The 21057-nt window shown below is 44.6% G+C and overlaps 1 protein-coding gene across 2 annotated transcripts in view; it reads right to left on the bottom strand.

Annotated features, from left to right (window-relative positions):
* The window catches only part of WDR90 (WD repeat domain 90), a 56355-nt gene that overhangs the window by 22041 nt on the left and 13257 nt on the right, over positions 1–21057 (bottom strand). For both annotated transcript variants that reach the window (XM_084818873.1, XM_084818874.1), the window contains 15 exons: positions 19361–19423; positions 17991–18059; positions 16966–17076; positions 16438–16583; positions 16060–16117; positions 13734–13852; positions 13048–13209; positions 10450–10580; positions 9790–9906; positions 8028–8263; positions 6618–6757; positions 4255–4385; positions 3526–3656; positions 1939–2100; positions 245–373 (listed from right to left, as the gene is read on the bottom strand). In XM_084818873.1, coding sequence (XP_084674999.1) covers positions 245–373; positions 1939–2100; positions 3526–3656; positions 4255–4385; positions 6618–6757; positions 8028–8263; positions 9790–9906; positions 10450–10580; positions 13048–13209; positions 13734–13852; positions 16060–16117; positions 16438–16583; positions 16966–17076; positions 17991–18059; positions 19361–19423 — 1905 coding nt within the window. The remainder of the gene's footprint in view (positions 1–244; positions 374–1938; positions 2101–3525; positions 3657–4254; positions 4386–6617; positions 6758–8027; positions 8264–9789; positions 9907–10449; positions 10581–13047; positions 13210–13733; positions 13853–16059; positions 16118–16437; positions 16584–16965; positions 17077–17990; positions 18060–19360; positions 19424–21057) is intronic.

Genomic DNA, 21057 nt, shown 5'->3' with positions numbered 1-21057 from the left:
TAGCCAGTTCTGCCCTCTTGGGTAAAAAAAAAAAAAAAAGACCTTCCCTGAGCATGCTAATACTTCCATCACTTCCTGGTTTCTCACCAGCCTCATTTTGGCTAGCATTTCTGCTGGCACTCACTACCTCAGTTCGCTATTATTCTGTAAAATGTACAAACCAGCCCTGATACTGGCAAAGTGGTGGTGGGTAGGGGAATAGGGGGAGTTGAAGACAGACCTGGTTTTGCTGTTGGTACACTACCTGGGAGTTGATGTCAAATCTCATCCCATAATCCCACACTTTGATAACCCTATCGCCAGCCGTCAGGAGATACCGGGCATCGGGGCTCAAGGCCAACGAAGAACAAGACCGTTTGTGTACTTGTGAGACCTGCAATCAATAGAAACCATCACCAATATGAGACCTGCATGTTTTCACCAAAAAGACTGTGCCATTTTCTAATACCGTGAAAACCGATACAAAGAAAGGGATGTCTGTGAAAGCAAAGTGAAGTAACCGAATTAGTGAAAGCAACCCTTAAAAGAGATTTATATAGACGTCGTCATCTATAAACCACACCTTGTGACCAGTAATTCAACATGGGAGTATCAGCTTGATGGTAAATAAATAAATAAATTACGGCAGACTTATTGGCTGTTACCATCAGATCTCTGGAAATGTTTTGTCATTTAACATATGTATTGCACTTATTATAGACAATATTTTATATATTCTAAAATAAATATTTACAAAACTTAGATAAGGACTAATAATGTTTTAGTATGGTGGTCTTAAATGCTTCTACATTTCACACAAGACCTGAATATTTTATTTCTTCTGATGAAGGGTCAGCAAGTAGAGGTCCCCCTTGACCAACTGTGGGCCCCTGAGGTATACTGGGTGGTCCCAGAATTGCATGAAGGAAGTGACATCTGGGGGAACAGGACTTACTAACAGGCCACTGAGGATGAGGTCGAAGTGCAGCTCACCACCAGCTTGCTTGCTTCTCAAAGTGGTCCTCCAGGAAATATAGTTGCTGACCAAAGCCATAAACAGGTCAGATGGATTGTAGATGCAAGACAGATAGAAGAAAGTACTTCTTCACGCACTGCATAATTATTCACTTATGGAATTCACTGCCACAAGATGGCAATGGTGGATGCTGGCTAGGATGGCTTTAAAAGGGGGATTAGACAAGTTTATGGAGAACAGGTCTATCAACGCTATATTGAACCTTCAGGTTCAGAGCTGGCATGCCACTAAATGCCAGTGACTGGGGGGCACGCAGCACTTCAGGAGGACTGTTGCCTTCATGCCATGCTGGGGGGGCTTCCTAGAAGCATCTGTATGGCCACTATGGAAAGAAGATGCTGGAGTTGATAGGTTGAGGATTATAAGCAGCAGGGCTCTTATGACATTCTCATAACCATTACGAGAGCCTCTGTATTTCAGCTTCAGCCCACCCCTCTCAGGGACTGTACCCGTATTATTTTATGCCCCAAACTTCAAAGGCACGGTACCCACCTTTTGGAATGACCTGCCCCCTGGGGTTCAGGAGGTGGCAACTGTTGCAGGCTTTAGGCACCAATTAAATACATATTTCGTTACCCAGGCTTTCCCTGAGTGTGCTGCCCAGTTTGTTCATTTGCAATTATGGTGTTGTACTGTTCTTAAATGGTTTAAATGTTATTATGAATGTTTTATATAAATGTTTTACCACTTATTATGCATTTTAATTATATTTTAATGTATATCATACTGTACTTCAGTGTATTTAACTTCCTTGTAAACATGATGTTGATGATGATGATAATAGTAACTGGCAATAATTTAGCAATTTTAGAAGCCTGTAATCCCTGGGATTTTCACAGCAAAAGCCAATGCACAGAAAAACCTCAAAATCGCGAGAAAGGCCCAGCTCAGGACACGGAAAGGTGACATTGGGAGTCCCTTACCACTCTGATCAGGCGTCCAGACCTGGCATCAAGCACAAGAACCTTTTGGGAGGAGGTTGTTACCAAAAGGTGGCCAAGAGGAAAGGGGGCAAAGCAGAGTCTCTCAGCTGCGTCCAAGGCAGTGCTGTCCAGGTCCAATATGCTCACATCTATTCTCAGTAGCTGCCAAGCAGGAAAAAGACAAAACAGAAGCTATTAAGCCCCACCTACTTGATGCAAATGTTTCTGTATTAAAAGAGAGGGGATAAGGATTGCTTAGGAAGAGGGCAATCAGAAGCCAGATCTACACACACTGCAGAACGAAGGGCTAAAGTGGACTGTACCACTTCAGGTGGCATAAAATGCACCATTTTTCAATGCTCTCCCATGTTAAAAAAAAACCCCTCCCTATAAGCAGAAAACCAGCTCATCAGAGAGAAAGGTTCTATGGTCTAGTCTGCTCCATGCTAGTTTTCCATTTGCAGGAAAAAAAAATTAAACGTAGGGAAGCATTTACAAATATCTTCTTCCATTTGGAACCTGAAACGGTGCAGTCCATTCTACAACCTCCTCCACTATCATTCATGCACAGGGCAAGTCTGATGGGGAGACCAGACCTCCTTTACACCTGCAGCAGAATGAAGTGGTAAGATGCACTAAGTTTGTAAGCAATCATTGTGGTTCTCCAATTCTATCCTGGAAAGGAGGGGAATAATTCTGTCAAGTAGACTAGGGTGGTAAAATGTGTGTCTGGCGGTACCACTTCATGCTCATCCATATGTATGTATATATGTATGTAAGTTCTTTGCACGTAGAAAACTAGTATGTCAGGGAGAAGGCTGGGGCTAGAACCCTTCTCCCCAACACCTAGTTTTCTATGTGGTGAGAATGTTTTGGTTTTTTTAAGTATGTACAAAGCATTCAGTCATGTAAGCCCCGAAGTGATACCATCCAAACATATATTTACAGAGCTATCCTATGGCCCCTGGACAGGGTCTGGGGGGCATAGAATAGTTCAGATTCCTGGATCCGAGGTTGGAGGCAGCACTCTGACCACAGACCCAGGAGTCCGAGCTTCCTGCCCCCTCCCCTTCGCTGCCAGTGCAGAGAGAGCCTGCACTGGCTGCCTCTCTGAGGTTGCAAACGTGACCTTGGAGGGAAGGTAAAAGGGGTGATCCTGTGGGTAGGTAAGGGAGGGGACCAGCGAGGTCAGCTTACAAGGAATCCTCCAGACTCCCACTCCCTGACGCCTTAGCCAGATGGGCAAAAAAGCCTGTCTAGGTAAAATGCAAAGAGGGAGGAGCTGCGGACGAAGATTGCCTCTGCTGCTCCTCCCGCTCTGCGCTGGATGGTCATAAGCCTCTTAGTCAAGAGGCTTACAGCCATCTCCATAGGATTGTGCCCTTCGTATCCTAGTGAGAACCAAGACTGTCACTGTGGTCTAGACATGCCATCCTTTCAGCAGCAGAAACTCATTCCAGAATCATCTCCTGTTTCTAAGGCTTTAGATGTGAGGGTGAGACATTTCTGCAACTACCCCAGGAAGTTCCTTTTGCCACCCCTCAAAGCTTCTTGCAGGATGATGAGAGGTGAGCAAGTAGCATTTACCTCATCAAGAGTACGAGCATCCATAAGAGTCACAATGTATTTGGAAGGTCCCACGAAGGCCAGGAGACGTCCGTCACAACTGACAGACAGTGCATCAGGAGCGTGATCAGCATCTTGTGACACCACATTAGCTGAATGCAAGAGAGATAGTTGTTAAATATGGGAGAAGCAAAAAAGAGAGTGGGGGGCGGGGGAGAGAAAAGAACCCCCCAAACAGCCAAGTAACTCTAAAATCATAATGCATCAGAGACTGGAGATAAGAGATTTCCCCTCCTCCCTCCCACCCTATAATGAGGCTTCAAGAATTGTCCAGTCACCAATGGAGGCTTTTTCGCATAATTACAACTGGGGCAGGGGATTCTGGAGGGGGTTGATGCTGGGGAGGGGAGGCCTAACCCTCCTATCCCCAAACCTGTGACACCCCTGCTGCAAGTAGCTTTTTTTAAAGCCTCTATTGCCACCAGTGTCAGATTTTAAAACCTGGTTACAATGCAGGAGGGGTAATGTGTGTTTATGTGAATGGGGTCTGGGTAACCACACTGGGGATGCATGCCATCGGTGAGGTAGGGGCTCTGGGGGCTGGCCCCGTCCACTGCTGGCATGTGGTCTCCAACATGCTTGCCCAGAACCAATTCAGCCCCAGGGCTGAAAAAGTTCCCAACCCCAGCTTTAGAGCAATGAAGCAAAGAGTTCCATCCACAGGATCTCAAAGGCAGAAAGAAGGCTTACCCAGAACTCTGACAGTGTGACTTTTCTGGATGGCACAGTTATAAAGAGCCAGGGTCCCGTGCGTGCAGGCACTGTACATAAAATTACCGTCTGGGGAGAAGGTCAAACCAGTGATCGAACCATGGTGCTGCCTGTAAAATAACCCCACGAAAGATCGGAATGTCAAAATTAAGACTGAGACCAACCAGTTGAAGCATTGATTCTGAAAATGGCTGGTGGAGCTGATTCAGAGCTAGTTCCTATCGAACAGCAGATGAGGTGGCAAACACAACTGGGGCTATGACAGCAGGAGCAAGTTCACATGATGGAATGTGCCTCCATTCAAACAAAAACAAAAAAACCCCACAAAACCCTTCGCCTTTATTTATTTGGACAATTTATACCCCACCCTTCCAATGCATTTGCATCACTCAGGAAGGCTTATAATAATTAAAAACATACAAAAGAAGTAGCTAAGGAGAAGGGTTCCAAGCCCAGCCCTCTTCCAGCATATCAATTTCCTATATGGCTTTATTATTCTAATGGAGGCACATTCCATCATGTGATTTCCCGCATCTGCATTCTGAAGTGGTGTAGCCCACTCAGAGGTTTACTATCTCATTTCTGTCTCAGCACCTTCCCTGTAGAGGCACCCACCATCTGGAAAACCCTTCCTCAAGTGGGAGGCAAAAAACATGACATCTTTCAAACACCTCCTGAAAACACGCTTGTTCACCCAGGCTTTCCCTGGGCTGTAGTAAATTAATTAAATTAATTATGCTGCTCCACTGTACTGCTCCTTGATTTTTTACTGTAGATGGAAGTGTTTTTAATGCTGTGTTTTAATGTTGTGTTTTTAATATTGTATTTTAATACTGTGAACTGCTGAGAGGTTTTATTATATTCAGCGGTATATAAATGCCACAAGTAAATAAATACATTTCTCAGAAACAGGCCTAGGTCATCAGAGAAACTTCCCAGCCCTCAGAGACCTAGCCCCATCCTCTAAGGTCCCAGAGGTTTAAACTTTTTTCTAGTTTCCTCACAAAATCAGAATACAGAATGCTAAAGTATACAAAATCCCCCCCCCCATATATATGTAATGGATTTGTGTACAAAGCTCCCCAACTTGTATAATTTATTCCACTTACAAGAACACTGATGTCTGAGGTCACTAGTTAGTTTAAGAAGAAACTAGGGAGAGAGTGTGACTGGGTTCGCACAACATGCTAACCCACGCTCAGTGGTTGAGTGTGGGTTGTTGTTGAACCGTGGGGTTGTTTGTTCAACCGAGAGTTAGTGTGTTGTCTGAACCCAGGACATTTTCCGCAGGGTAGCTTGTTAACAATGCAGTGTGACTTATTTTTCTCGAACGAGCCACCTTGAGAACCCATGGTTTGTTGTTGGGTTGTTCAAGGTGCTTAACAAGCCACACTGCATGGTTAACAAGCCACCCTGAGGAAAATGTCCTGGAGTCAGACAACACGTTAACCCACGGTTCAACAACAACCTGCAGTTCAACAACAACCCACACTCAACCACTGAGTGTGGGTTTGCATGCTGTGTGAACAGCCCGTGTGTTCCTTTGTTTTAAGAGAGGGCTACTGCACTCATGTCCTGCTTGTGGGCTTCCCACAGGCAGCTGGTTGTCTACTGTGGTAACAGAATACTGGACTAGATAGGCCTTTGGTCTTATGTTCTTAAATTGAAATATCTGCATGTAGAAGCCAAGAAGTTTATTTATTTATTTAAAGCATCTTTATCCCATTTTAAAGCCAGAAAAGCTCCTGGGCGGCTTACATGCCATCAATAAAACCTGACCTCTTTGTAAGCCACCTTGCATTGTGCAAATTTGATAACTTTTTTTTGTTAAAAGTGGCACATAAAATGTAAGTTGGACCTTCAACAAAACATCGCAGCGTGGAATTCTTCTGTTCAGGGTGCCAGCTATACATGCCCTCCTCCACCCAGTTTTCCAATCCTCCCCGTAGGAAGAACCTGAGTGTTTTGTTGCTACGAAGAATACTCAAGTCCTCTTTGGGCTGTTTAGCGGGTGGGGTTGCCCCTTAAGGACTTTTTCTCCACATATGTTTTGCACTTCTGCAAACCTTGGGGTTACCCTGAGCATACCTATACATTCCTCCTGTATGTGGATGGTGCCATTTTGGCTACATAAGGATCAGCACTGACCCTCAAACACTGCTAATAAAGAGAATTATTCTAAATAAATAAAAAAATGTTTCCTGTTACTATACTACAGGCTTACAGCTATGTTGATTTCACACTTTTTTTCTTGAAGGAATACCTCATTTCAAAGCACTATCAGCTCCCATCCCTTTGGATTTTTACAAGAAAAATATTCAGAATATAATATAAAAACATACTTGTGTTCCTCAAGCAGTTTTGAGGCAGCCAAACTGATGGTTCTCACCACACCAGAACCAAAACCGCAAGCAAAAATGTGTTGGGAGGGATGAAAAGCCACGGCACACGGCGTTTCATCAGAGGCGGTGAATTCATACAGCTGTAAGGGACAGAGGTGCATCCCTCATCAGACACAAGACAGCAGACTGGCAGAAGCAAGCGGCTAAAGAGTTAGTCTCAAATCTCAGCCAGACATTGCAGAAGCAAATAAGCTCTGTAGCACTTGAACCATGGGTGGGCTGCATGTGGACTAGGCTGCAAGTTGCCCACCCCGGGCTAACTGAACCTCTCCTGTGAGGCTATTGCATAAGTCTGGGCTCCACTACACCAAATAAGCCCTTTCAGTCAATCCTAAAGGAAATCAACCCTGAGTGCTCATTGGAAGGACAGATACTGAAGCTGAAGCTCAAATATTTTGGCCACCTAATGCGAAGAGAAAACTCTCTGGAAAAGACCCTGATGCTGGGAAAGACTGAAGGCAAAAGGAGAAGGGGACGGCAGAGGATGAGATGGCTAGATAGCATCACCGATACAATGAATATGGACTTGAGCACGCTCCGGGAGAGAGCGCAGGACAGGGAGGCCTGGCGTGCTATGGATGGTCCATGGGGTCACGAAGAGTCGGACACGACTGAACGACAGAACAACAACAACCACAGTATCAGGCTGGGGAAATCCAAGTTAGTCAACATCTCTCTCAGCCAAACTTACTGCACATGGTTGTTGCAAGGACAGAACAAAGACTATATACTCTGCTCTGAGCATCTTGTTGGATGAGCGGGATAGAAGAGTAACAAAAGTGTACAAGTACATGTACTTGCAGCTGCTACCTGTAGGCCAAAGTCTAGAACGTTGCATTAAATCCACGTCCTGCAGCCAGTAAACCAAATTCTGCTTTGGGAATGTATTTCCTTATTTCATGTGTGCACAGCAAAATTCCCACAAAGCTCAGAGTGGCGCGCACGCACAAACAACGGTTTAGAAAGGTCAACAGAGATTTGCATACATTACGACTAGCAGTCAACGTTCTTTAGTTTTGGGGAAACTAGGGTAGGACCACATGCATAAGAAGCTCTTACACTTTTTAAATAGCTTCCAATCCACACAAGCTACCTATGACTTCTGGATAAAATGGCCTGCGTTAGGGCTGTTTCTGCTTTCCCAGGTAATACATCTTTTAATCTGGCTCCTCCAATCCCCAGTCTTGAAAACAACGTGATTGTACACACACACACACACACCCAACTCCTAAAAAATATAAGCTGTTTTGCAGAACCCACCAAAGAGCCTCACAGGACATCAACACTTTCTAAAAACTTAATTCAACGTTCTGACTACTTTGCCAACGTTATGAATGCTTTTGACATTACCTGCTGCATAGACTCAAGGTTCCAGATGCGGATGGTGTTATCCTGAGACACAGTCACTAGCTGCTTCTGGGATCCCTCCACAGAGAAAGCCAAAACAGAATCCATGTGGGAGCGCATGATGGTGTAGTAGTCCCTAGACTGGATGTCTAGGCAGCCCACATTCCCAGTGGTGGTTGTGCACAGAACCTTCAGATTATCTGGGCTGATCTGAACCGAACTCACTGGGTTGTCATGCTCTAGAGAAAGACACACTGCTCACTGAACTATCTCCAGATGACATGCTTAGAACTCATTTAAGTGGGAACATAGAATGCAAAGCACAGCTTGATTTCTTGCTCACTGGGTGAATAAAGGACTTACCTGTTTATTCTTTAATATACACAAGCCGTCCTTAAGATCCTTTAGTCACCCCCACCGTATTCTAGAATACTTCCAGAATAATGGGTGTAAAGGGGAATGGGTTTTTTTTTCACTGTTCTTTCAATGTAAGAAGAGCCATGCTGGATCAGACTAAGGGCCCATCTCGTCCAGCATTTTGTTCACACAGTGGCCGACCAGCTGCCTGTGGGCAGCCGACACGCAGGACATGTGTTCAAAAGCACCTTCCCACCCATGTTCCCCAGCAGCAACTGCTATATAGAGGCACACTGCCTACTACATACTTAGAGATGGAGTGGGGATTCCACACCATATTAGCAATTGCAAATACATAACCAGATACATACACTGAGACAGAACACAATGGTATGACCTAGTTTATAAGAAGTTCTTCTCCTTCTCAGTACTAGAACTGGGGATCATCCAATGAAGCTGATCAGTGGGACAGTCAAGAGAGACAAAGGAAGTAATCCTTTACACAGCACATAATTAACCTATGGAATTCATGGGCCCAAAATGTGACATCCCTCATCTTAGACAGCTTTAAAGGGGGATTAGACATATTAATCGCAGGGAAAGTCTATCATTGGCCAGAAGTTGTGATGGGTATACTGAGGGCATTTCTACATGAGGCTTTTAGCCCACGCTGAGGCTTCTGCTTCCAGATTCTTTGAGGGATTAAGATCAGCTCCTTTACGTATGCTTTTTCCGGGGGGGGGGGGGTGTCTTTCTCTGCCTTTCTATATGTTTCATTATACAACCACTAGATAGCATTGCCCAATTACACAAGAGTCTCATTCCGCCATTTCTAAATAATACCAGACTTTCCTCCTTAGGACACCCCACCGCCGATAATGGTTGCGAAGCACGAGAAAAGCCCTGGAGGATGACGATGTTATGGAAAGGACCCACAAACTATCATGAGTGAGCACTCAGGAGTGCACAATAAAAGCCTTGTGTAGAAAGGTTCCTAGACAGCATGCCTTTGAGTACCTGGGGAACCACAACCGGGAAGGGCAACTGCCCTCATGGCTTGTTTATGGGCTTCCCAGAATCATCTGTTTGGCCACTGTGGAAAACAGGATGATGGACCAAGTGGACTTTTGGTCTAATACAGCAGGTCTCTTCCTACGATGTGGGAAAATAAATGAGCACAGATCTAACAGCCATTTTTCTATCTCTAAGTTTAGACTATTAAGGAGGTAACAAAAGAGATCCAAGAAGAACTGAAGTTCTGTCATGACTGCAGAGTTCATATGCTATATTGCAGTGGGAGGTGGGGACATTACCATATAGCTCCCCTTTGCTATATGGAGCTTTTCTTGGGAGGCCTGAATCACACACATACATAACCACAAGACTGCAATCCTTAAGCTCTACGCACCTGCCTCCAAGAAGACTTCAGAGAAGTCCAGTGGCCACAGGCGCAGGTAGCCATCTTCAGAGGCCGTGGCACAGAAACTTGAAGACAGACATATACCATTTAGTGCAATCCCAGGACCTGAAAGAACAAAGATCCAGTATGCTCTGAAGCACAAGAGTTGTTGGTGGAGAACAGACTTTGATCGCGCCCTCTATACAGGCGAGAGCACTTCTGCCAGCTGTCATCTGCACAAGAAGACTTGGAGCTTGTCCAGATAACCAGTTCAACCATTGTGGGATAGTTCTGAAAGATGAAGGGCCTTTCAGACACAGTCTTCACAGTCAGCCAGAAGCAGCATCCATTCATTCCAGCAAAGCTTGCACAGGAGAAATTTCTGGTGGGGGAGATCTGTCTCCAACTCTGCCACTCTTAAGGGCACTGGAATTGGCTTCATCAGAAGGCAACTTCCACATGTGACAACATTTGCATGCTAGGAAAATGCAGTATCACTGAAACCTTCTGTTTCTACCTTGAAGGAAGAATGTTAATTCCCGTGCAACTGCTGTGCATCTCCTATGCTATAAAACGGATCGCCTGGAAAGTTCCCAAGAGGAAAGCAAAAGCAATCGTTCTATAGGAAGCTACAGAAAACCCTGTTCAACCCCACCTCAGAAGCCACACCTGAGTTAAACGTTTGCTTCTCCCGCCGGTGAGAGTGCTGCACCTCGGACAGTAGGAGGCGTCGAGTGTTTCTGACACAGACATTCTTGTAGTCGATTTCCAAAACATGCCCACTCCTGCTGCAAACGAACCTAAAAAAACACAACCGTAAGTCCACTCGACAGCAATGTAATTATATGACCATAAGTAATTATGGAATTCCCAGGGCTGCAAGCTTTAAATCAGTAGATTGATCAACTAAAGCTTAATTGAGTAAATCTATGACAGACAAATTAATGGGAGAGACAGAGAGTTAAGGGCTGTGGTTTATTATCATTATTATTATTTTTTATAGATGTCAGATAGTAATTCTATCTATCCGTTCCAGAATGCCTGATTTAAATATTAATGGGCTTTGTTAGTAGGAAGAAGTGTAGATACCCAGCTCTGGCACACAACACAATTCCTGACTAACACTAGTTAGCCAAGGGACCATCATGGAAGTATGAGCTTGTTATGAAATTGGGACATTTTAGGTTTAAAATGAGCAAGGCCCAGCTTGCTTTCTCTCTCTCTACCACCCCTGCCCCAGAATTTGCTGGATTCTTTCTGAGTGCTGCATAGCAGACAAGCGGGCTACTTACTGCAAAGTCTGGAGAGCCTTAGCAACTAGGCAATCAGTGCCATCTTGGATGCTCCAAAATGGCCTGAATAAATGACTTTGGAAACATATGTTTGGTCTTGCTTGGTAACTCAATTTTAATGAACCATGAAGAAAGGCATCTGCCTTTTTCTTGCAATTTTTTAGGCTACTTTGTATGCTTCTCTTTTTAAAAAAATATGTTTTTATTGAATTTCAAATCACGTTTTCAAATCACGTTTCAATCAATGAACATATAGAAAATATTGCAACATTTTCAACTAACGAAAGACATACATTACTTAAGGGATCCAATTACAGTGAACAAGAAAGGACAAACAACAGACTTCTCTAGAACAAACAGGTTTTGTTTTAAAGTAAGTTATATCTAAAGCTGTCTGTTTTGCATCCATGGTTTAGGTTTTATTTGTTGTCATATTGTATTGACCTTAAATGTTTATGTATACCAGCCAGAAATCCATGTTGGGATGAAGATGTGGTTTATATATTCTTAAAATAAAAGTGGAATTCAGAACGTTAGTTGGGGTAAAGAGCATTGCCAAGAATTTAAAGCATTTCTCTCACACATCCAGTGGTTATTTGGGTGCAGCCCGCAACAAACATCTTGATGGCAATTATGGAGAAATCATCCTTGTTGGCAGATGAAATTACTCAAAGGACTTGGACTGAAACTTTTACTTTCATGCACAGCTTAAGGGCAATTTTTAAAAAGAGGTTAGCACACTCTTTTGGATGTTATTGTAGTAGCACATAACTGATAGTTTTCGTTTATTAAATTGCTAGTTTTACACCCTTTGAAGACCTCCAAAATATTCTTATATTGAGGTTTGAGTTATACACAAATTTAAATTGATAAGTGAATCGATTAAACAACTAAAAGTAATCTGGATCACTTGACAACCATAATTCTACAGACACACTACTATGTTCAATTACTGTCTGTGTTTGCACATGCTGAAGTAAGTCAAAGTCCACAACAGAATGACTATTTGGTCAGAAAACAGCATTCAATTGTGTGCCTAACAGAAACACTTGAAGGGATACATATAAATCAAAGCAACACTGTCTTGTGTGAAGTGGAAGTTCCTATTAAGTTTCTGAAAGGAGAATTACACCAAAGCAAGCTTAGGAAACAAGCATAAAGACACAGTGGGAGGAAAGGGGTATTTTTCCAAGTTGACACTAATAAAAAGATTTGGCCAAGTCTTCTGGCATCGGTCACAAATCCTTTGTCCACAGTTTGAACACTGTAGATTTCAGCTCAGCCAATGCGGTGGATGGGCGATTTTGGGATTAGGAAACCGTAAACTCAAGTCCCTATACCACAATGGAGATCCCTGGGCATATCACTGTATCTCAGGCTAACCTACTTTGCCAAATGGTTTTGCGTTCTGTGAGCTCACTAGAGAAAGAGTAAGATACAAATATAATAACTGGACACAACTTATTACAATCTATTCCCTTCTTGGTTATCCCAGGTTCAAGCTTCCCTTCAATCCTTTCTCCCTTAGATTTAACAATCATAGCCTTGTTTACCAGTCTTCGACATAAGACATTAGAGAAACCCAGATGGCTGTCTTGCAAAATCAACTTTTCTCTAATGCAGGGATGCAGAACCTCAGCACTGAGGGCCCGATCCAGCCCTCTGGGATTCCCCAGATGGGCATGTCCCTTCCCCTGGTCCCACCCCCTTTCCCCTGACCACAAAAGTTGGTGGCTTCCCAAATTTTGTGCAATTTTCTCCCACCCCCTCCCATTCTAAAAGACTGAAATGCCACTCCTAAGGCTCAGTGACTGGAAGTAAGAGCTTTCAGCTAAAATATGCTGCTATTTTTTTACCCCACCCACCACTGGAATACGCCCCTGAAAGCTTCTCCAAAATGGGATTTGGCCCTCGGGCTGAAAGTGGTTCTGCATCCTTGCGCTAATGAGTTGAAGAAAGTAAAACGGCTTCTCACAGCGTCCGGTCTTCTGGCTCACGCTGGGTAGAATGGCCTGCCTCAAAGGCCAGGTCTGTGAACTCCAGAGAACGGTACTCGCCTAGGTTTACTGGGCAAGAGCGCAGCGCTCCACTCCGGACCCGCCACAGCCTCACATTGTCTCTCCCACATGACACTATCCTGTTATAAAGAGAAGTTGGAGTAAGAAGCTAGAAAGGGCCCAAGTGTCAAAAGATCTGCATCCTTACAAGAGCAGAAACAAAATACACTGATCTTAGGCAGGGAAGGAAGAAGTCTGATCCCAGAAGTGCCCCTTCGGGTTCAAGCTTTGCATCCTGCAGTATCTCAGTTCAGATTCATACAAGCACAGATGTGACGCTCTCTCGCTCTCACTCTTTGCGATGCTACTTTTCATTCAACGTGGACCTAACAACACGATTATCAGTCGTATGAATGGTTGCCCCACATACAATGGCTGCACGTACACAAAGGGCTGCATAAGAGAAAACCTACATGGGGCTCCTGCATACAGGCTGGCAACTGGGGCCAATGAACATACATCACACAGCCATTCAAACAACCAGGGTTCAAGCAAACACAACGGAAGGATTAAAGTATGCTCCATTTGCACCAGTGATGATGACAGGCTTCAGGTTCTCGCTAATATTTTTGCTCACAGAGGACTTTCAACCTGGGTTTTTTACCTGGTGTCATCAAAAAAAGCGATCTTTATGGTCTGGATGTCCACATCTGTGTGTGCCTTGGCCAGCATCACCACCTCTCCCCCATGATTCACCTGAAGAGTGTTCCATACCACCACCACCTGCAAGGAGAGAAGAAGGTGACAGCTGGGGTGGTGCAGCGGATGGGATGTAGAAGATCCAGGCTCAAATCCCAGCCTCAACGGGTAACCCTAAGTCACTGCAAACAAAACCCAGCACCAGGAATTTCTGCACAAACCCAAGATGCATGTTTTTTTCCTAACAGGCGTCAGATTCAGTGGCTTTAAGAAACAGGTGGGGAAACTTTTTCAGGCTAAGGGCCAAATTCCAATCTGACAAAGGTCTCAGGGACCACATTCCCTCTGTGGGAGGGGCCTAAGGCAAAGTGGCCGTGGCCAAAGGTAATGTAGGTAGAGCCAAAATGCGATTCTTACCAATGGTATGCCTACTTAGAAGGAACCAGGACGAGCATCCCCATGTCTACTTGGGTGTCAGCAAACCTGAAACACTCAGCAGTACTTTCAAATAGCTTCCCAAATAGCAGAACTTGACATGTTCAGTAGAAGCAAGCAGGATAGGTCTCTGCATGTCTACTCATAAATAAGCTGGACTGAATCACTCAGCAGCATTTTCAAATAGCTTCCCAAATACCAAGCCATTGTATGTATATGTAAGATGTACGCATGAGCAGCATGCCTACTCACAAGTAAACAGGACAAGCCTCAGGAGCAAGCAGGAGTGCATGCAGCTTCCTCCTCAGGCTCCGCCCCCTCTCCCTATCTAGGAAAAGCTCTCATCTCTGATCAGCAGCTGATTGGAGAAAAAAGGTTTTCCCTGCCAGGAAGATAGGGAGGGGCCTGGAGAAGAAGCTGTTGGGCTGGAAGGGGAACCTCAGTAGACTATCCAGCCCGCAGGCCTGTGGTTCCTAATGCCTGCTTTAAGAGATGCAGTGACTTAAGAAGCAGGACTCCAGCCTAACTCTCGGAAAATAGTGGCTTGAGTCCACTATAGTTGGTGATCTGAGACATACAGTCTCAGCACAAGTCAAACAGTTCCCCTTTGGAAAAACAGCACTGCTCAGTCGTACAGGACATGCCTTCCCAGTTGGGATCTCGCTCAGAACAGATCTCAAGCAACACAGTTAGAAAAGACTTCTGGAGAACTGCTGCCGTTCAGATGACACAATACCGGGTAAGACTGGCACACGAATGGTATGATTCTGCATAAGGCACAGGCAATGTATCTTTTCATTTCCTGTGACAATGTCATCGCCAGACTGGAGTATACACAGACCCTTCCTGTCTCTAACGGGCAAATGACTTCTAATCAGTTATAAGTTCACACTTTGGAAATCCTTGGCAATATTTCCAAAGCAACTGCCTCCTTAATGAAGAGCAGGGGTTCAGAATTTGGTATGGTGAGGGTGCAGAACCTATGCAGCCCAATTTTACACATGCTTACGTGGAAATTAAGCCCTCCCATCCATAGTGAGGCTTGGTTCCAACTAAGCATGCCATCCTGAGTGCTATGAATACAGCGAAAGGGTGGCATATAGATTCTCTGAGATATATAAATAAGTTAAATAAATGTGCAAAGGATTGCAATGTTGGGATTTTATTCTATTGTGTAGGTGGTGGGGTGGTGGGGAGATTGCTTTTGGTAAGAGGTCCAAGATGGGCTATAAAACTAGATTCAGTTTAGATTTAACAACCTTTCAGCTCAAGGCCACAGCAGAAGCAAAAATACTTTGGGCACTTTTTTGGGCAAAGAACTCTAGCTTTCCATTTCATTTACCATCAGGGTCAGCTCTTTGATGTCTCAGCTCAGCATATGCCCATAGCTAAAGCAAAAGAAGCAACTGCTTCAGGAATTTGCAGAGCGTCGTCCTATAAGCATTGCACAATTTTTCAAGGTCTTGACCAGTAAGATAATCATTTTAATAGCAGCTCCAGCAATTCCACTTGGATCCTGGTGTTTAAACAAGGTACAACAGTGGGCGAATAAGTAGTTAGGAAAATCTTCCACTTGCTACCTGTCAGAGATGCTGATGTGCAGATCTCATTGCTAGTCAGAGTACCACCTTAGATGACATAGACTGAAATCTCAAACACAATAAGCCCATTTTAAAAGGAGTAAATCTAAATCCAAGCAAGCTACAAATCAGCCTAGGAGATGCAAAAAGTATGCAGTTATTAACAGAATGTCTCAACCTATAGCAATTATCTATAGAGAAAATGTGAAGGAACAAAAAAAACCCTCTTGATACCTTTGACTTTATCCGCAAAGGAAGAAATACTGATTTACTCACTGTTTTTCCATGACTGTCTTTCCCAGTGCCACACAAGACACTCCCACTGTAGGAAAAGCTGCAAAAAAAAAAAAGGGTGGGGGAAAGAAGGGCCATAACTCAGTGGCAAAACACATGCCTTACATACAGAGGTCCCAGGTTCAATATCCAGCACCTCCAATTAAACAGAACTGGTAGCAGATGAGGGGGAAAGAATTCTTTCTGCCTGAGACCCTGGAAAGCCACTGTCACTCAGAGTAGAACAAGTTTCACGGACAAACAGCCTCACCTAGTATAAGGCAACTCCAACACATATTTTTAAGGAAAACGTTCACACTTTAGCAGTGCTCCCTTCTCCATCGTGCAAGCCACCCCTCTCCTAAGGTGCCCGACACTTACCTCAGGCAAGAGACTGAATGCATGCCAGTTTTAAACATGCAGAGGCACTTCCCTGTCGGAAAGTCCCAGAGACGCATCACGCTCAGTTGCCCTATCTGCGCTGATGCCAGCAAAGTGCAGTTGCCATTGAAGGCCAGTGCTGCCACCTGCAAAAAAACAGTGCTGTTGTAGAAAGGATCCCCTGTGACATTGTTAAATGGAACTGCGTTACTTTCAGGGGAATGTGTATTTTTCATATGAAACACCCCCACCCTCCTCCTCAAAACCACCAGCTGTTCCACTTTCAAGCCATGCTTCTTCGCCCCAGTCTGGGAGAGCTTATCAAGGAGTTGATGATAACAAGGTTCCCCATAATGGGGGATTTTATTAAACAGGTAAGAGAATACAGCCTTGGATGCCTCCAAGGAATGGCTGGTGCTGCTGGTGCTACCACCACTACCTTTAATGTGAGGAATGCTACATGCTGTAGGTTTTGAGTCTCTTTCATACTTTATTGACAAGCTAAAAAATAAAAGGAGCAAATGTTACCTTATCGGTGTGGCCGGCAAAGAACCTCTGTCTGCCAGAGTCTAGCGCTATTGCTATAATCAAAGCATGGCATGGGTAGACCACGACAGAGCCATTGGCAGCCCACAGAGCCTTGGTGAGAAAGACAAAAGGATAAGTCACAGACCTCAATGGGGAAAGTACACATGTGTACCAGCACACATGGCTTACCGTTCTTACATCAGTTCTTGGGGTTGGACTCGATGGTCTTATAGGTCCCTTCCAACCCTACTATTCTGTGATGCTATGATCTGCGGTGGCCAACCTTTTTTTTAGCAAGTGTTCCAGAAGTATTAAGAGCTCCTCCAATTGACACATTGGGGTAGCTTTGCCTTTGGGGAGCAGGCAGCAGTAGAGCAGGCAGAAGCATAGATGTCATTCTATGCTGGAACCAGGTCCTCCTTTTAAAAAAATATTTAATTGCATTTGTATCTTGTCCTTCCTCCAGCGAGCTCAAAGTGGCATATATGGCTCCACACTCCCATTTTATCCTCACAACAAACCTGTGAGGTAGGTTAGGCTGACAGCAAGAAAGAGACTGTCTCAAGGTCACCCAACCTTGAAGGCCCTCAAAATGACAAATCAAGAGGTGACCAGGCTGAGGAAGGCAAAGGCAGGGCGGTTTTGCCCAAGGTAACATGCCAAGACCATGGCACCCATGTATTTAGTTCTTATGCTATTAGTTCTTATAATTATCATGTGTTTTAAACTGTGATTTTAATTATAAACACAGGTTGCTTTGAATAATATATTTTAGAAAGGAACTCAAGTTAGAGAAAAAGAAAGAGATATTTGAGCTCTGGACTCCCCAATCTATTCCACCAGACCAGATGGTCTCATCCAATCAATTTCAGAAAAGCCTCCTCTCAAGTAAGAGAGCTTAACACTACAGATGCTTTTAGATAGCTTACACCCAACACCATTAAAACAACAACAACACACACCAGTACACCCTTTGCTTGATTAAGTACCGAGTATGTATACTAAATAAATATGGATATACTGACCCATCTGGTACTGCAGCCTCCAAACCCAATAATCCTCTTCAGCTTCAGGATTGGATCTGGCAAGAGCCTCTGAAAACCAATCATCAGATTCAATCAGCACGCATAAAGGGTATAACATCCTCTACCTATGCCAGCCCTACGTACAACTCTACATTGACACTAGCCTCCATCTTTTTTACTACAGCGAGCAATCCTTATATGCTGCTAAACAACAGTTGTTGAGGTACCAAGCTGCACTGCAGAATGGGACAGGTCTTCCCTTGGCAAAAGGCCATACTGTAGTTCAGTGGAAAAATCGTGCTTTGCATGCAGAAAGCCCCATGTCTGGAATCTTTCCCTGCCAGGTAGGGCAGGGAAAAATTCCCATCTGAAACCCTGGAGAACTGCTGCCAGAAGACAATACTGAGCTAGACAGACCAATGGTAGGACCGGGCATTAGGCAGCATCCTATGCAGTGGAGGTTGGTGGCTCCGATGTCAGTGGGGCAGTAAATCTGCCCCGGGTTTCAGTCAGAACCAGTCAGAACTCTAAAGGAGCTATCCAAGGTGTGTACTGGATAGCTCCTTTAGAGTCCTGACTGGTTCTGACTGAAACTAGCCTCCACTGGTCTTGTATTCATTATCTGCAGCTAGGGGTGGTCCAACTCCCCCATGCCCTGTTTGAGCACCGCTCACCAGACTCCTGCCGCTTGCCTGACCATGGGGGGTACGTGGGACAAGCCACCAGATGGTCCATGGGTGCCCGGTGAGAGCTTGCAGTTTCCCACCTTTTCACAAGCCGCCATTCTGGGCAAAACCACGGGTGTGGCTATTTACGGAAATCACGATTGTGCAAAATCGTGGCCGTAAATAACCATTTATGCCTGCGATTTTGCACAAATCGCACTAACTACAGCCACGATTTTGTGCAAATCGCTATTTCCATAAATAGCTATACCTGCGATTTTGCACAAAATGGCAGCGTGTGTAAAAGCAGGGAACAGTGAGCTTTCCCAGCTCAGCAAAAGGGGAGTCAGACAAGCTCAGGGATCTGTGAGCTGGCATCTGGGGGGCTGGGGAAAACTTCCAAGCTCCACCCCCAAATCAGATTCCTCCGACATCCCTATCTGCTCCACGTACCCACTGCTGGTGGCCAGAACTGCAGCACCAGCAGCCACTGCAAGCAGCAGAAACTGGTGTTGGGAAGCAGTGACTAGAGGCGAGGAGACAGGCAGAGACTCAGACAGCCAGTTAGAAGTGGCTCCGTGGGCCTGATGTGATTATATTTGTGAGCTCAAGGCACCTCTTCCAGGAAACAAGAAGAGATGAAAAGGTAGCGGGCATGAAAGAGTTATACTTTAAAATAACAGAATGGCAGATCTGTTCTCTCACCGTGGAGCGGGCAGAATTCTTGGCAGAGATCACCTTAGGTCCTGGCATTTGTGTATGTACATTCTGGGGAGACAAAGAGCAAATTAAAATGTTGTGGGAGAAGGAACACAGTATTTTGGGTAGAAAACGCTCCTGCTTCTCGTTCTACTGGTCTGTGTCAAACTGAGCAGCTGCGCCAACAGTGCTTGTCACAACTATTTCAAAGTTGCTAAATACATGAAACACGACATCACAAATAACATATGTAATAAATAAATATTATAAGCTATAATTATATTTATATTCTAAATATCTTACTTGCCAACTTTTCCATGAAGCCTTTGGCACAACCCCTTAGTCTCTACTGTAACCAAAGCTGCCATCCTTACCTAGGCGTAAGCCTCAGTGGCACTTACTTTTGAGTAAACATACACAGGATTGTGCCTTAAACTAAACATGTGTAACTCAAATAAGTACATATTCTTCCCATTTAACCTTGCCCCCAGCACCCTCCGCTTTCACTGTTGTCTCCCATGGGGCAAAGATCTACTTTGAAAAGCGCTAGATGCATTGATGACACTATATAAACACCACAACCAAAGATAAATTGTACTAAGTTCATACATGGCCAGTAAGGACACATTTAAGAAAGCTGACTTTTTACTGTTCTTCTTAAGGTGCCATCTCCTATCGGAAGTTAGTTATCATTAACAGATATTTTCGTTTTTTATTAGCAACTTTTTATTACCAACATTTTTATTAGGGGGGTTTCCGACAAGCAAGCAAAATACAGTAGTGTTGGTGTTAGTATGTTTCTTTTGTGAGGGAGAGAGGAGATTACACCTACTCAAACACTGGACAAGAGACCCACTTAACCCCCTGACATTTTGGCCAAAAGTTCACGTGTTGCTATTTAGTTATATATTTCCAAAGCAGCATCACAAACTAACGCTTGTGGGTGTGCAATATATAATGGTACACGTGTTGTTGTGGGATGGTTAGTGCATGCAAAATGGTAGCTTCCACTCATGGCCAGTCATTCAAATGACCTGTTCACCTTGAGAGGAACCAGTGTATGGGCGAGAGCAGCTGCCTTGGTGATGCGTACTGACTCTTACGAAAGTCCTGATTTTTGTAAAGAGAGGAGACAGGAAGCGTGCATCAACAGAGGCTGCATTCGTGTGAACTAAGGTAAACATGAGTAGGTACTTCCATACGAGGTTAGTCAGGACTGACTGGTTCCTATATTGTTCACATTCTTTGTGCAATCTTACAAGGAAGGTGACGTTCACTGTAGGCATGTGGCTGAATCCCACATGGCTTCTCTACTATATTTCCCCATAAGCTCTTGAACACTTTCACTGGCTGTAATCTCCCAATTATCCAAGAGACAACTACCATAGAACACTTCTTCCTAGAGAGGGCTGGCATCAAGGGTAGGCATGGTTGGGCACCTTCCAAGGGGCCACACCTCAACGCTGGCCCACTGACAAGAGCCTGGCCCCCTGGACTTGCTCCTCCTCTTCCTGCAAGCTGCTTGTTCACCTGCCTCTCGCTCTGGCTCAGACAACAGTGATGGTGAGAAGGGGAGCAGTGGATGCCACTGCTTCCTCGCTCACTGATTCTCTGCCTACCAAGCAAGAAAGCAAGCAGTAGCCATGATGGGAAAGGGGACCAAGAGCAGCTGGTGACAATGGTAGTGAGAAGACAGACTCACT

The sequence above is a fragment of the Heloderma suspectum genome, chromosome 12, assembly GCF_057233095.1.
Source record: "Heloderma suspectum isolate Gila_16-S chromosome 12, 16-S_ref, whole genome shotgun sequence".
Taxonomy (NCBI): Eukaryota; Metazoa; Chordata; class Lepidosauria; order Squamata; family Helodermatidae; genus Heloderma; species Heloderma suspectum.
The sequence above is the reverse complement of the archived record's forward strand: the minus strand, read 5'-3'. Positions and strand labels throughout refer to the sequence as shown.